At 39.8% G+C, this 15307-nt stretch overlaps 1 protein-coding gene across 1 annotated transcript in view; it reads left to right on the top strand.

The window, feature by feature from the left end:
• Nucleotides 1-10867, top strand: part of LOC103603975 (cytochrome c oxidase subunit 5A, mitochondrial) — a 19195-nt gene extending 8328 nt beyond the window's left edge. Inside the window, exons 2-5 of the mRNA XM_008588558.1 lie at nucleotides 2335-2451; nucleotides 4453-4574; nucleotides 8374-8497; nucleotides 10714-10867. Coding sequence (XP_008586780.1) covers nucleotides 2335-2451; nucleotides 4453-4574; nucleotides 8374-8487 — 353 coding nt within the window. The 3' untranslated portion in view covers nucleotides 8488-8497; nucleotides 10714-10867. The remainder of the gene's footprint in view (nucleotides 1-2334; nucleotides 2452-4452; nucleotides 4575-8373; nucleotides 8498-10713) is intronic.
• Nucleotides 10868-15307: the final 4440 nt, after the last annotated feature.

Here is a 15307-nt window from a genome sequence, read left to right as displayed (position 1 = left end):
GGTACGGGGGCAACACTGAGGGTTGCGATCCGTTGCCGGACACGGAAAAAGACAAAAGACAAAAAAAAAAAAAGAAGGCTTTAAAAAAAACAAACTAGAGATTATACCAAGTTTGTCTAAAACAGACAATAGAAAATGTGATCCAAAGTATGTTTTATTTCTATAAAGTATGTTTTCCATAATTAGGAGATTACTTAATACATTTTCATTTATATATATATTTATTTATTTATTTATTTTGGTGGCTGGCCAGTATGGGGATCTGAACCCTTGACCTTGGTGTTACAACACCAAATTTTTTTTTTTTTTTTTTAAGATGACTGGTAAGGGGATCTTAACCCTTGATTTGGTGTTTTCAGCACCAGGCTCTCCCAAGTGAGCTAACTGGCCATTCCTATATAGAGATCTGAACCCATGGCCTTGGTGTTATCAACACCACCCTCCCAAGTGAGCCATGGGCCGGCCCCTACAGCACCAAGTTCTAACCAACCAACTGAGCTAACCAGCCAGCCCCTAATTAAGACATTTTTAGACAACAGTTACTTTATAGCTACCATTTATTGAGTAACTACCAGGTGCTAAATCCTGTGCAGAGTGTGACCTGCTTTCAAATTTAATCTACTAAAGTGGTAGTATCCTCATTTTACAGATTAGGAAAATGAAATTTGAGTTAATTTTCTCAGGATCAAATAACGGGAGAGTGAAGAGCCCAGAGGTGTTTGATCACTAGACTGTACTGCATCCTAAGACCCAAAGATAAAATTTCCTGCCTCCTATGCCCCCACCTGTTACAGAAACTGTTTAGAAGGAATCCAGATTGGGCTGGCCCGTGGCTCACTTGGGAGAGTGCGGTGCTGATAACACCAAGGCCACGGGTTCGGATCCTATATAGGGATGGCCGGTTTGCTCACTGGCTGAGCGTGGTGCTGACAACACCAAGCCAAGGGTTGAGATTCCCTTACCGGTCATCTTTTAAAAAAAAAAAAAGGAATCCAGATCTTCTGACTCCCAATTCGGTGTCCATTTGACAAGCAGAAAGAAAAAATGGAAAGGCATTTCATACTACACTGTAAAGGGTATATTGATTGGGAGCAGAATGCTCATGGCAAGAAAAAACATGAAAATGGTTGTGTGTCCTGTTTTCTTAGCAATGTTATATTAAAAATCTCCCTTCTTAGAAATCTTTTAAAGCAGTATTTTTTTTTTGCATTGGGTATAGATCAAAGGGCATGTTTCTCCATAGGGGATTTATCAAAATCTTCAGGTAGGGGAATGTAGTTTGATAAAACAATTTCTAAAATTACCATTGCTTTGTCAGGATATGTAATTTATTTTAGAATATAATGGAGAGCATGAGGTTTTTTAAAAGTATCAAAAAATGTTATCAGCACCATGCTCTAACCAAGTGAGCCAATCAGCCAGCAGTAAAATATGTTATAAATTTGCTTCAGGAGCTGGTGGTTAGCTTACTCAGTTAGAGCACAGTGCTGCTCACAGCAAGGTCAGGGGGTTCAGATGCCCACACTGGCCAGCTGCCAAAAAAAATTTTTTTTTGCTTAAGAAATATAATGGACATTTTGAATTAGGAATTAAAAATGTAAAAATTTAAACAATATGAAAGTATGGAAAGGAAGGAATGGCTGGCTTGTTTGCTCAGTTGGTTAGAACACAGCCATATAACACTAAGATCACTGGTTTGGACTACTGTACTGGCCAGCAGCACAAAAAAAGAAAGTTTTTCTCTCCCAAAGATAACCACTGTTAACCATTTAAAAAGCAAACAAACAAAAGGGAACCACTGTTAATTTCAAACCAGTTTTACAAGGGCCGGCCCCGTGGCGCACTTGGGAGAGTGCAGCGCTTGAGAGCGCGGCGGCGCTCCCGCTGCGGTTCGGATCCTATATGGGGATGGCCGGTGCACTCACTGGCTGAGCGCGGTGCGGGTGACACCACGCCAAGGGTTGCGATCCCCTTACCGGTTGCGATCCCCTTACCGGTCACAAAAAAGGACAAAAAAAAAACAAAAAAAACTAGTATTACAACATGGGTCAGAGAGGGAAGCATAAACATACCTATATAATATTTTTTGTTCTATTTGCGTTTCTTTGGTAGAAAATTTTAAAGATATCTTTCTATATCAATACATGAGATTTATTTCATTTGACCTGCTGAATATTTTTTCTGCCACTATGCATATAGTTGATTCAAAACTTAATGCATTAAAAATCAAAAAAACTTAAAAAAAAAAGAGAGAAAACAAAACTTAATGCATTGAACAAGATATATCAAGTACAATTTTTGTACAATGAAGTTATTGCTTTTTCTTCATTGTAGCTGTCCAGTCATTTCGCTGCTATTCTCATGGGTCAAATGAGACAGATGAGGAGTTTGATGCTCGCTGGGTGACATACTTCAACAAGCCAGATATAGATGCCTGGGAATTGCGTAAAGGTAATTGGAACATAGACATATTTTTCTATTTTGGTGTATAAATATGAACTATTTCCACTACTTTGTTGCAAGCAACTATTTTGAAAACACACATTATGTAAACTGGTTACCATAATGCAACTTGCAGTTAGGGAAGTTTAAAGCTTCTGTAGTGTTTTCCATAAAGCAGGAATTTAAAGCAGGCACTATTGACATTTTGGGCCATATAATTCTTTGTTGTAAGGGGCTTTCTTTTGCATTACAGGATGTTTAGCACCATCCTTGGCCTCTGCCCTCTAGATACATACACATACACACAAACACAGTTGTGACAACCAAAAATGTCTCCAGACATTGCCCAAAATCACTCCTGATTGAAAACCACTGCTATAGTGATAGGGCTAGGTGAGCAAGAGTTAACATGTTTGTACCTTTCAGGTAATTTACACAAGCAGTCATTTGGTTCTCCTTCCCTCTGGGTAATGGTTTGGGGTTTTTTTAATACTCAGTTATGAATTGTCTTGCCCTGAATAAGTGTCCAGTCTAAGTAAGCTAGAACTTGTTTTTCCTAAATTTGCAGGTTGACATTTAACAAGTATCGTTAATGAAACTAGTCACTAATTTTAAGTGTAGGGTAATTTATCTCGGACCAAGAATTCAGTCTCTATGACTGTATTCTAGCATTATATTTGTTGATGTTGTTTATTTAAATGTTTTTTTATTTTTTGGCAGCTGGCCGGTACATGGATTGAACCCTGGACCTTGGTGTTATCAGCACCATGCTTTAACAAACTGAGCCAACCAGCAAGCCCCATGTTTGAATATTTTAAAATAATAAAAGCAAGAAACCTAAGTGCTTTAAATTTCTCTGCAGGAATATAATGACTCCATTTTGCTACAACCAGGGAAATTCTTACTGAATAATCTTGAGTAGAAGTAATGAAAACAACAGTAATTCTACGTTTGCATTAAGAATCTTAAATTTTATGATTTGTCATTTTGTGTAGATACAAAAGTAATCATGCCAAATCATTTTCTAGTTGAATTTTTATGAGTCTGTGCACTAACGTTTCTCTATCATATCTCCTTATGTCCTCATTTGGGCTTCATTAACTGTCCTTCAGGATTTTTTTTTTTAAGATGACCAGTAAGGGGATCTTAACCCTTGGCTTGGTGCTGTCAGCACCACGCTCAGCCAGTGAGCAAACCGGCCATCCCTATATAGGATCCAAACCCATGGCCTTGGTGTTATCAGCACCACACTCTCCTGAGTGAGCCACAGGCTGGCCCCTAAATCAGATCTGTTTTAAAGCATCCGAAATAAGTACATTGTACAAAGGGTTAAAGATACTAGTTTAAAATGACTCTCTTTATTGAATAGAAAGCAGCCCATTATTTTGAAAGTAGTGTTAACATTTAAGGAAATACTTGGGTTTTTTCCCTTCAGTCTTCATGGTGTTGTGTAGTTCTTTCTTTTCACTAATTGACTGTAAGATCCACTGTGATCTTATCATCTAGAATTTGTTAAAAATACATTCTCTGATTTTATAGATAATAGAGGCCCAAACAGGTAACATCCCACGTTTGTGATTCATTAAAAATATAGATAACTAGCTGGACATGATGGCTTGTACTTGTAGTCCCAGCTACTTGGGAGGCTGGGGCAAGGGGGATCACTTGAGCCCAGGAATTCTGGGCTGTAGTGTGCTATGCGAATCAAGTGTCCATACTAAGTCTGGCATCAGTATGGTGACCTCCCAGGGGCAAGGGACCACCAAGTTGTGTAAGGAGGGGTGAATCAGCCCAGATTGGGTCAGAACTCCTATGCTGATCAGTACAGGATGGCGTCCGTGAGTAGCTACTGCACTGCAGCCAGGGTAACACAGTGAGACCCTGTCTTTAAAAAATACATATATAGATAGATATAGATACAGATGCCGATTGTAGTATCTGATTTAAACTAAATTGTAGTTTAAATGAGAATATTCCTGGTTGACATGGCCCCTCTTTTTAATTTGACAGGGATGAACACGCTTGTTGGCTATGATCTGGTTCCAGAACCCAAAATTATTGATGCTGCTTTGCGGGCATGCAGACGATTAAATGATTTTGCTAGTGCAGTTCGCATCCTAGAGGTTGTTAAGGTCAGTGAAATTACAATACTAAAATTGTACTGGAAGCCGGTGGGTCATTGATCAGGTATCAGCATATTCTGTGTTTTTGAATATGTTAAAAAACCTAAATTAGTTCTTATATAAGTTGAGGGAATATACATTGCAGTTACAATCTTTCTAGAAGACAGTTTGGCAACATTTATCCAAGGCCTTAAAATTGTGGATGATTGGGCCGGCCCGGTGGCGCACTGCTACAGTGCGCCGCTTCGCTCCCGCCGAGGGTTTGGATCCCACATACAGACCGGCCGCTCACTGGCTGAGCGAGGTGCGGGCGCAACACCGAGGGTTGCGATTCCGTTGCTGGTCCCGGTCCGGTACGGCGCGACACTGAGGGTTGCGATCCGTTGCCGGTCACGAAAAAAGACAAAAAAAAAAAGGAAAAATTGTGGATGATAACCTTTTGTTCAGCAGTTCCATTTGAGAATTGTTTTTTTTTTTTTTTTAAAGATGACCGGTAAGGGGATCTTAACCCTTGACCTGGTGTTGTCAGCACCACACTCTCCCGAGCGAGCCATGGGCCGGCCCGAGAATTGTTTTTTTTTGGCTGCTGGCCAGTATGGGGATCTGAACCCTTGACCTTGGTATTTCCAGCACCATACTCTCCCAAGTGATCTAACTGGCCAGCCTGAGAATTTATCTTAAGGAAATAATTAAGGGTGTACAAAGGTTTATCTACAAAGAGTTTTTGCCATTTTGCTATTTGTAATATGAAATTAAATATTATTAGTGGCTCCTTAAGTGCTCCCAGAACTGGTTATTACTACACAACTATAGTATTGTAGAAATGTGTTTGACATTAAACATATTTGTGTAATTTTTGTTCTATTTGTTTTTGGAAGTTAATTTTATTACATGAAGATAGTACACAAAATACATTCACCATGACTAGAAAGGTAGGACCATTGAAGGACCAAATGTAGGACTTATAAAAATATGGAACGCTTCATGAATTTGTCATCCTCGTGTAGGGACCAGGCTAATCTTCTCTGTATCGTTCCAATTTTAATGTATGTGCTGCCAAAGCCAGCGCTATTTCTGTCATATTAACTGGAGAACATTATGAAACAGTTTTTGTGGTGTGAACTCTGCTTATTTTTTAAAATACAGATAGATAAATGAAAATGTAGGAAGGTATATACTAATTTCCCTCACTCTTGTTTGGTTATAGCTTCTGTTTTTTTCTGTAATGAACATACAGAATAATACACTACATTTAAAATAAGAATTTTAATTTAATTTAATTTATTAATTATTTATTTTCTTTGCTTTTATTTTTTCTAAGAATTTTTTTTTTTTTTTTTTTTTAAAGATGACCGGTAAGGGGATCTTAACCCTTGACTTGGTGTTGTCAGCACCACGCTCAGCCAGTGAGCAACCAGCCATCCCTATATGGGATCCGAACCCGTGGCCTTGGTGTTATCAGCACCACACTCTCCCGAGTGAGCCACAGGCCGGCCCTTTCTAAGAATTTTAATTTTGAAAAATACAGTTAAGGAGACTTAGAATTTGTTGAAGGCAGGAGAATAGTTTGGCACTTTCTTAATTCATTTGACTTATATTTGCCTCTGGGGAACCTTGGGACAATACAGATATAATTATATGTTATGGCGAGTATTTATCAAAACTAGTATATATGAATAAACAAGCCAAAGTGCTTTTTTTTTTTTTTAATGTAGCCCTGCTACACACAAGGCCTCAAAAAATTGGTTTAAGGCTCAGAGTTGTTGCTGTCCGCAGAAATATTTAGTAACAGGTGAAAGTTTTATACAATATGAAGAGAAACCAGATTATCAAAGTGCTTCTTCTATACTCTCCCACAACACGCTGCTGACACCAAATGTGTGGGGATTTCTCCCCATCAGTAAGCATTTCTCCCCAATCAGTTCTGCAGAAGATATCAACCGGGTGTCCTCCAATTCAATTTTGACACTGCTATAGCGTTAGATCCCACAGGTGGAGGTCTTAGTCCCACAAGACTGCCCCTCACTTCTGATGCCAATCTCAGGCCCTAGGTTGTTTTACCTGTGCTTCTGACCAACCAACTATAAATCAGGGTTCCTATGATCCTCTCCTAGGGTTAGATTAATTTGCTAAAGTGGCTCACGGAACTCAACGAAATATTTTACGTATTATAAAGGATGTTGCAAAAGATACAGATGAAGAAATGCATAGGGTAAGGTATGGAAGAAGGGGTGGGGAGCTTCTGTGCCCTTCCCGGGCATGCCACCCTCTAGGAACCTGCATATGTTCAGCTATCTGGAAGCTTTCCGAATCCTGTCCTTTTGGGGTTTTATGGAAGTTTCATTACGTAGGCACAATTGAAATATGAACAAACCATGTAGAAATGTGATTGAACAAAAATCGTGTGATCTAATACTAATAGACTGAGTGGGGAAACCCAGCAAGGGCTGTTTATTCAGATTCTTCTTGGCCTCTCTGTGCAGCATTCCTTGCTTCTGGGTATAGGACAGGACCCCTTCTGAATTTCCTTTTTTTTTTTCTTCCTTTTCTGTGGCTGGCTGGTCCAGGGATCCAAACCCTTGACCTTGGTGTTATAACACCATGCACTAACGAGCTGAGCTAACTGGCCAGTTCCTGAATTTCATTATGGCCAGCTCCAAGACAGAGATAGGGGAAGATTAGTGTCCTGCCTTGAGGAGCCAGGAACCATGGATGAAAACCTACATGTTTATATATCATAATATCATAAGAAACCTAGAATTTGGTGAAGACAGAAGAATAGCAGCTTAGACTAGTCAGTTAGCTCAGTTAGAGTGTGGCCTGGTAACACCAAGGTCAGTGGTTCAGTTCCTCGTACTGGCCAGCCACCCAAAAAAAAGAATAGTAGCTCAGCACCTTCTTAGTTCATTTGACTTTTTAATATTTGCCCTTCAGGAACCTTGTGACAATACAGATGTAATTACAGGTATAATTATATGTTATAGTGTATATTTGTCAAAACTCTCTTGCCCTGGACATATGTATTCTCTAAGTGCAACTCCATGAAAAGACATGGTCTGTAAGAAAGAAATTCAAGATCTGTCAGGGGTAAAGTGTGACATTACATTATCTTTAATAGGTAAGATAATTAAGGGTTCTGTAGGCTATCAATCCATTCGGCACTGGTAGTTAATTCAGTTAGGGTCTCAAATTGGAGGCAAATTAAAAAACTTTTCATGTGTTAACTTAATTATTCCTGTTGTCTGCTGGGCATGTTTAATTACCTTCACAAAATTCTGTCATCACCACCTTCTTTTCCAGTAATTCCAGGCTTTTAAATGGTTTTTCTGGATTTAGTCTAATTGTCTTACTTATTCTCAAGGTATCTTAAAAACCTACCTTGAACAGTGCCTATTTAAGTTGTCCTCTTTACTGAACACATGTGTTAACTTAAAACTAGATGACCCACTGGGCCGAGCCCGTGGCGCACTTGGGAGAGTGCAGCGCTGGGAGCGCAGCAGCGCTCCCGCCGCAGGTTCGGATCCTATATAGGGATGACCGGTGCGCTCACAGCACTCACTGGCTGAGCGCGGTGTGGCCGGTCTCAAAAAGGACAAAAAAAAAAAAAAAAACTAGATGACTCAGGCTGGCCAGTTAACTCACTTGGCTAGAGTGTAGTGCTGATAACACCAACATCAAGGGTTCAAATCCCTGGACCGGCCAGCTGCAAAAAAGGAAAAAGAAAGAAAAGAAAAGCTTTCTTAAGTTCAGTTTGTTAATAGATATGGCTTTTCAGAGAGTTAAATATGAATATTCTCTTTGCCATCAGGACAAAGCAGGACCTCATAAGGAAATCTACCCCTATGTCATCCAGGAACTTAGACCAACTTTAAATGAACTGGGAATCTCCACTCCAGAGGAACTGGGCCTTGACAAAGTGTAAATCCCCATGGGTAAGCAACACACCACTGAACAAGGCAGGAGAAGAATCCAGGGAGGGGCGGGTGGGGAAATTTAGAAAGTACCAATGATGATAAATTTAAGGAGCTAAAGTTGTTGTTTCTAGTTGTTATTGTTCTCTTACTGGTATAAAGGCAAGTAAAAACCTCTTTAATTAAAAAATATGTATATAAGATATTTAAAGCATAAAGAATACTATATGGAATAATATAGTGAACCTATGTACCCGCACCTAGATTTTTAGATATTATTTTACCACATTGGTTTTGGTTGTGCCCCCTTTCCCCCGAAGAAATGACTGGTTTCACGTAGAGTTGGAGCCTTCTGTGTGCCCTTCCTTAATTACAGTCCTTTATCCTCTCAACCTATTAGTAATCCAGTGCATACAAGGTGCTCATCATACATGTATTTGTTTATATTTTATTTTATTTTATTTTTTATTTTTTTTTAAAAGATGACCGGTAAGGGGATCTCAACCCTTGGCTTGGTGTTGTCAGCACCACGCTCAGCCAGTGAGCAAACCGGCCATCCCTATATGGGATCCGAACCCGTGGCCTTGGTGTTATCAGCACCGCACTCTACCGAGTGAGCCACGGGCCGGCCCTATATTTTATTTTTAACAGCAGGGTTATATTTGATGCTTTTGTTTTTGTGTATCCAAGTTAGAATTTTTATAAGACAGAAAATTTATAAGCAGTAACTCATTTTGTTTTTAATTTAATAAACACTTATAGTGTATATAGCTCTTACTGTGCCAGGCGCTGTTTTAAGTGCTCTGTAAGTAAATATTACCTCATTTAATCCTCAACAGTCCTGCGAGGTAGTTAAAATTGTTATAATTATTCCCATTTTACTGTTTTACTAATGAGGAGTCTGACTCACCTTATCTAAGGTCACACAGCCATTGATGTGAGCCCTGGAAGTCTGGCTTACTGGTGCCATGCATCTGGTATCTTATAAAACATAAAAGTTTCAATAAGAGTAGAAGGAGCTAATATTAGATCCCTTAGAAGATAAAGAAGCAAAGATCCTGGTTAGGATATTGTTCATCAACACCCATTGAAACACATATAAAAAAAACCTCAGTCCCTGTATTGGCCAGCTGCCAGGAAAAAATAACAAAAACCCTCAGAACTCAATGATCCCTACATTCAGTCTTCCTACTGACAAACTAAGCAGAAAATGCCTAAGGTCTTGTAATCCACTTTTGGGATCTCTTTTTAAAGCTTGCTTTAAAGCAGTGGTCTTTTCATTTTACCTTCGCTCACCCCTCACCAGCACAACCTCCCTGAAGTCAGATAGCTCTTTTTTATTTTTTATTTAAAAAAGGTGACCAGTAAGGGGATCTTAACCCTTGACTTGTCGCTCACCCCTCACCAGCACAACCTCCCTGAAGTCAGATAGCTCTTTTTTATTTTTTATTTTAAAAAGGTGACCAGTAAGGGGATCTTAACCCTTGACTTGGTGTTGTCAGCACCATGCTCCGGCCATCCCTATATAGGAATCCGAACCCATGGCTTTGGTGTTATCAGCACCACACTCTCCCAAGTAAGCCACGGGCCGGCACCAGATAGCTCATTTTTTATAATGCATGGAAAAGTTTTCTTGTGTGTTATTAAAGATTTTTGTGAGTACCTGGAGAAAACTAGGGGTTCAGAATAGAGGATTTCCTAGTTATATTTTTTGTTGTTTTATTTTGTTTTGTTGCAGCTGGCCAGTACAGGGATCAAATCCTGGACCTTGATGTTGTCAGCACCACGCTCTAATCAACTGAGCTAACGGGCCAGCCCTCCTAGTTATATTTTTGAAGCTCTTGTCTGTGGTTTATTCTTTACTGAACTCTTGAGAGGTTGTTTAAACTCTTAGGCTTAATTTTAATTTTACCAAGTATTATTCCAAGGGGTTCAGAAGATCTTTGTAACATAGGATATATTCTAGCTGCAGTAACATATTTAAAAATTTTTTTTTTTCTTTTAAGGCAACTACCAAATACTTTTCTGTTTGGAAAAGACTACCCCAGTAATTACCAGTGGTATAAATGATGAAAAAATCACAAAGCTACTCCCTTGTGAGTTGTCTGTAGGCAGGATTAAGAGCAGCAAAGGCTATAGAGAGACAGTGATTTCTCTGGATTTTTGCTCTAAAGTTTATTTTTAATAAGATTTCTACCTTTATTCTTTTCTGGCTAACTCTGTGTGTTCTCTTACAGATGGATTTATTGCTATGACTACTTGATTTTAAAGTCACCTGGAAATACCGGGGAGAGCATATTACCTTATTTGAACAAGTTTTCTTTTATTGAGTACCAAACCATGTAATGGTAGCTTGGACTTTAATAAAAGGGAAATGAGTTTGAACTGAAATTAAGTTTGTTCTATGTGTTTGCATTGAGAAGCAAAAAATGAGATGCTATTGGGCCATTGGTTTCATAGTTTTGTTGCCTTCTTACATGCTGAGAGAATTGCTTTAATTCTCTGGAAATCATCTGACATGAAAGTCAGTTATATCACATATTTCTAAATTTTGGTCAGTCTAGGTCAGTCATCTGCACTATTAGAAACATGGATATTGTGATAAGCTTTTTGTAAATGCTGATTTTTAAATCTCTTACAGGTTGTTATAGCTACACTTCAGACTGCAAAAATAAGCCCTACCTTTTAACTTGCACATATTATGTATTTTTTTTATTTCTAAGATGGGGCAGGCAAACTGTGGTCCCTGGGCCAAATCCAGCCCACTACATATTTTGTTTTTGTTTTGTTTGTTTTTGGGGCAGCTGGCCAGTAAGGGGATCCTAACCCTTGACCTTGGTGTCATAACACAACCATCTGTTTTCGTACTGCCCACAAGCTAAGAATTATTTTTACATTTTTATTTTTTTTTAAAAGATGACCAGTAAGGGGATCTCAACCCTTGGCTTGGTGTTGTCAGCACCACGCTCAGCCAGTGAGCGAACCGGCCATCCCTATATGGGATCCGAACCCGTGGCCTTGGTGTTATCAGCACCGCACTCTCCCGAGTGAGCCACGGGCCGGCCCTTTACATTTTTAAATGTTTGAAAAATCAGTAAAAATATTCCATGACATATGAAATTTAAGTGAAACTCAGAATTTAGTGTCCATAAACAAGGTTTTATTGGAATGTAGCTATAATCATTCATTTGCATGTCTATGTCATAGCCATATCTATGGCTACTTTTTTTGCTTTCATAAAAATTGTGATAAAATATACATAGTATAAAATTTACCATCTTAACCTTTTTTTTTTTGCAGCTGGCTGGTGTGGGGGTCTGAACCCTTGACCTTGGTGTTATAACACCACAGTCTATCTTAACCATTTTTTTGGTGTGGGGAGAAGCAGCTGGCCAGTGCAGGGAATGATAAATTTCTTACTCCTATCACATGTTTCTGTGTCCCATCTTACCCTCAAACACAGACCCACTAGTCAAATTGGATTGACTCCTTTGCTGTGCTGGAGAAAGTAGGTACATCTTTTAGCTTGTTGGATTCTGGCTCTACCTAAAGAGAGTAGATGGTAATTAAGAGGATCCTTCCACAGCTTGACTTGGATGGGTGAGGCTTCTACCCTAACAGAATGGGGTCTCTAGCTTTTTCCTTCCCTTCCCTTTTTAAAAGGTAGGACTTATTTTTGCAGTCTAATGTGTAGCTGTAACAGCCCATAAAAGATTTAAAAGTCAGCGTTTTACAAAAAACTTATATCACTTATTTTGAAAATCCAAACCAATTAATAGTTTGCCACATTTGTTTATACCTAGTATATGTATGAGCATTTTTTCTCAACCATTTGGAAGTTGAGTTGCAGATGTGACGTTTCACCCCAAACACTTCAACAGATGTCTACAAATAAGGACTTTTTCTTCCTACATAACAATACTGTTATGCTTCAAAAAATTTGGCATAAAGTATACACAGTTCATATTGCTGAAGAGTCCAAGCCAGTCATGTTGTAGAATGTCCTATAATCTGCTTCTGCCTGATTGTTGCCTCATTATTAAAAGCAGTTAAACATTTTTGGCCAAAATACTACATAGATGTTGTGAAATTCCAGTGATAGCCCCTCAGGAGTTACATGATGTCAGTTTGTCCTACCAGCTGATGGAAGGCAGAATAAATGTAGCTGTAAGGTGGCAAAATGGGATTTGGATTCAGACCTGTGCTCAAATCCCAACCTACTGCATAGCAGCCGTATGACTAGATAAGTTACCTACCCTTACTGTGCTGTGGTTTTCTTACCTGAAAATGGGAGGGAGCTACCTTGCGGAATTATAATGAGAATGAAAGATTGTTAATATTGTTTTACTTGTTATTATTTTTTGGTTGTGCTTGGGAAAATGGCTTAAGCCTAGTCATTCTCTCCTAAGCTTTGCTGGCTCTCACTGCAGTTTTTCGTGTCTGTTTAACTGGGTTTCAGGGAGCTTGTCCTTCGCAGCACAAAAAGTCCACCTTCACATTTTGTAGAGGCATTGTCCAGTTTGCCATTTTCCTGCATTGGGGAAGTTTGGTTGAACACCAAAAGTGAGATGATTCTGTGCTGGGCTTGGCTCTCTATAGCTGTGGCCATGCCTCTGCATGTGCTAGCTTTCTTTCCAACATTTTAATTCTAAAAGTATCTTGTTTAGAGCAAGTGTTATGCCCTGGAAATAGATTCTGCACATTTCTTCACAAAAACTTGAGGAATAAAGAGGACAGGCTTTTGAGGCAGACAAGGATTCAACTCTAATCTCTACAACTTTGAGGCCTTAGGCAAGGCAACCCTTTGACCCTCGGTTTCTTTATACATGAAGTGGGTATGACAGTGCCACATGAGGATATTGTGAGGATTGGGAAATCTCTTCTCTAGGGGGAGGTGGCATGCATTAATGTAGGAACAAAGGTGGGGTGGATGACCTGGGAGCCCAGAAAGACCTGCAAATTCATGGGCTCCATTTGTCAGTTATCTGTGCTCTACCAATATAATGGGATAAGTTCTTTGGGCTAGAGGTCGAAACCTGGTGAGACTGGCTTCTGAGGAGGAGAGCCTCAGAGGGAAGTAGCAGGATAAAAAAGTGGTTGACATCCATCCCTTCTAACGTCTAACCCCAGATACGTGGCCTAGATGAACGGATTCAGCTCAGTGAACAGCAGAACCAGAATTCTCTACTGATGTTGGAGATTCATCTGTTTGAGGACTAAGGAAGTTTAGGGAATGGGTGGGATTCCCATGATTTGGAGCAAATGATGAAGGATGTGACTGCTCAGTGGGGGTAGAAGAGCCCAAAAGCCAGGGTGGCAGTTCTTGCTTAACGGTCAATAACCTCTCCCCAAGGACCTGCCACCTCCAACAACAAAGAAACAAGATGGGACTGAGAGATACCTTATCTGTGTCATCATTAGGTCTGCAGGACCTAGCATAGCACCTGCCATAGCATAGGAGATGAATAAAGTTTTGCTGAATGGAGGAGCTGAGGACACTCAGGCCCAGCAGGGGTGCCAGCACAGTCACTGGATTACGGTCTGCATAGCAGGGGTAAGGAAGAGGGACTTTGTGCCATGTGCTATGGCAATACTTGCCTTGGAGCCTCATCCCCTTCGAACCTAGGGTTTGTTGTTTGTTTGGGGGAGTGGGGAGTAATTTGTTTTTCTTAGGTTCCTAATGAACAAAATTTCTTAAGTGGAAAAGGGAATTGCCGACATCCAGGCCAGGGTAGTTGGTCACAGCTATCACAAGATCACAATTTCTTCTTTAATAAAATGAGTTTACACATATAATTTCTAAGACTTCTTCCAGCCCCAAGTCTATGATACTAATTAAAAACTGAGAGGAAATAGGACATTCATTCAACAGATATTTATTACTATGACCTTGTGCTAAAAACGAGGAATACAAAATGAATAAAGCAGTCTGCACTTGGAGAGTGTAAAGTCAAATAAAAGAATAAACACTAAATCCTTAGAATGCTATGTGAGGTATGTGATGATAACATTTCTTGAGTACTTACTGTATGCCAGGTGCCATTCTAAGCACTTTCACAATTCTACTGGATAGGTTCTATTATCATCCCCATTTCTCAGGTAAAGAAATTGAGACATAAAGAGGTTAACTTGCCTGAGCAAATCATCTGGCTACAGGGTCCATGTTCAATCACAAAGCAATTAACAGAACACATGTATGAGGGCTGTCAGACTTCGCTACAACTTTCTGGTGATTTTGTGACATTGAGTTTTGATCACATTTTCTTTGTCTCTTGGTGAGGGCCCCATCAGTTTAACAGCATAGCCAGGAGAAAACCACTTCTCTGGAATCCACAGGGACCTGGGTTCAAATTCCAGATTTACCACTAAACTGGTGAATCTGATCAAGTTTAAGCTTCATTTGTACAACAGGAATAACTACCCACTTCACTGCGAGGTCATGAGGATTAAACATTAAATTGAGCCATAAGAAACTGCTGTTTTTGGAGGTGAAAAACAATCTGACATCTTGGGTTGGGGGGTGCAGGGTAGGGGGGGATCTACCAAAATAATGTTTCCTTTGTGCTTATGGTTTTTCAAAAACTCCAGCCCTAAATTCTTCCTTTCCTCCTATCCTGCTTAAGGCATAGTTCTGTCTAACAGTTTGGGTGGCCCTGGGGGCTAAGAGGTTGCACACTGTTGACCTACCCAGTGGAGACCAATAAATTAGCCACGGGACAACCTCATGAGATTGAAATTTGGCAGTTCCTACCAGGATCTGGGACTTCTTTCAGCCACAGCACATCCCTTGGGGACCAGAGAAGTCAAGAGCTTTGACACAGTTCCTGCTGC

The sequence above is a fragment of the Galeopterus variegatus genome, unplaced genomic scaffold (genome assembly GCF_000696425.1).
Source record: "Galeopterus variegatus unplaced genomic scaffold, G_variegatus-3.0.2 Scaffold4895, whole genome shotgun sequence".
In the NCBI taxonomy this organism is placed as follows: domain Eukaryota; kingdom Metazoa; phylum Chordata; class Mammalia; order Dermoptera; family Cynocephalidae; genus Galeopterus; species Galeopterus variegatus.
Note: the sequence above shows the minus strand (reverse complement) of the source record. Positions and strands in the feature narration are given on the sequence as shown.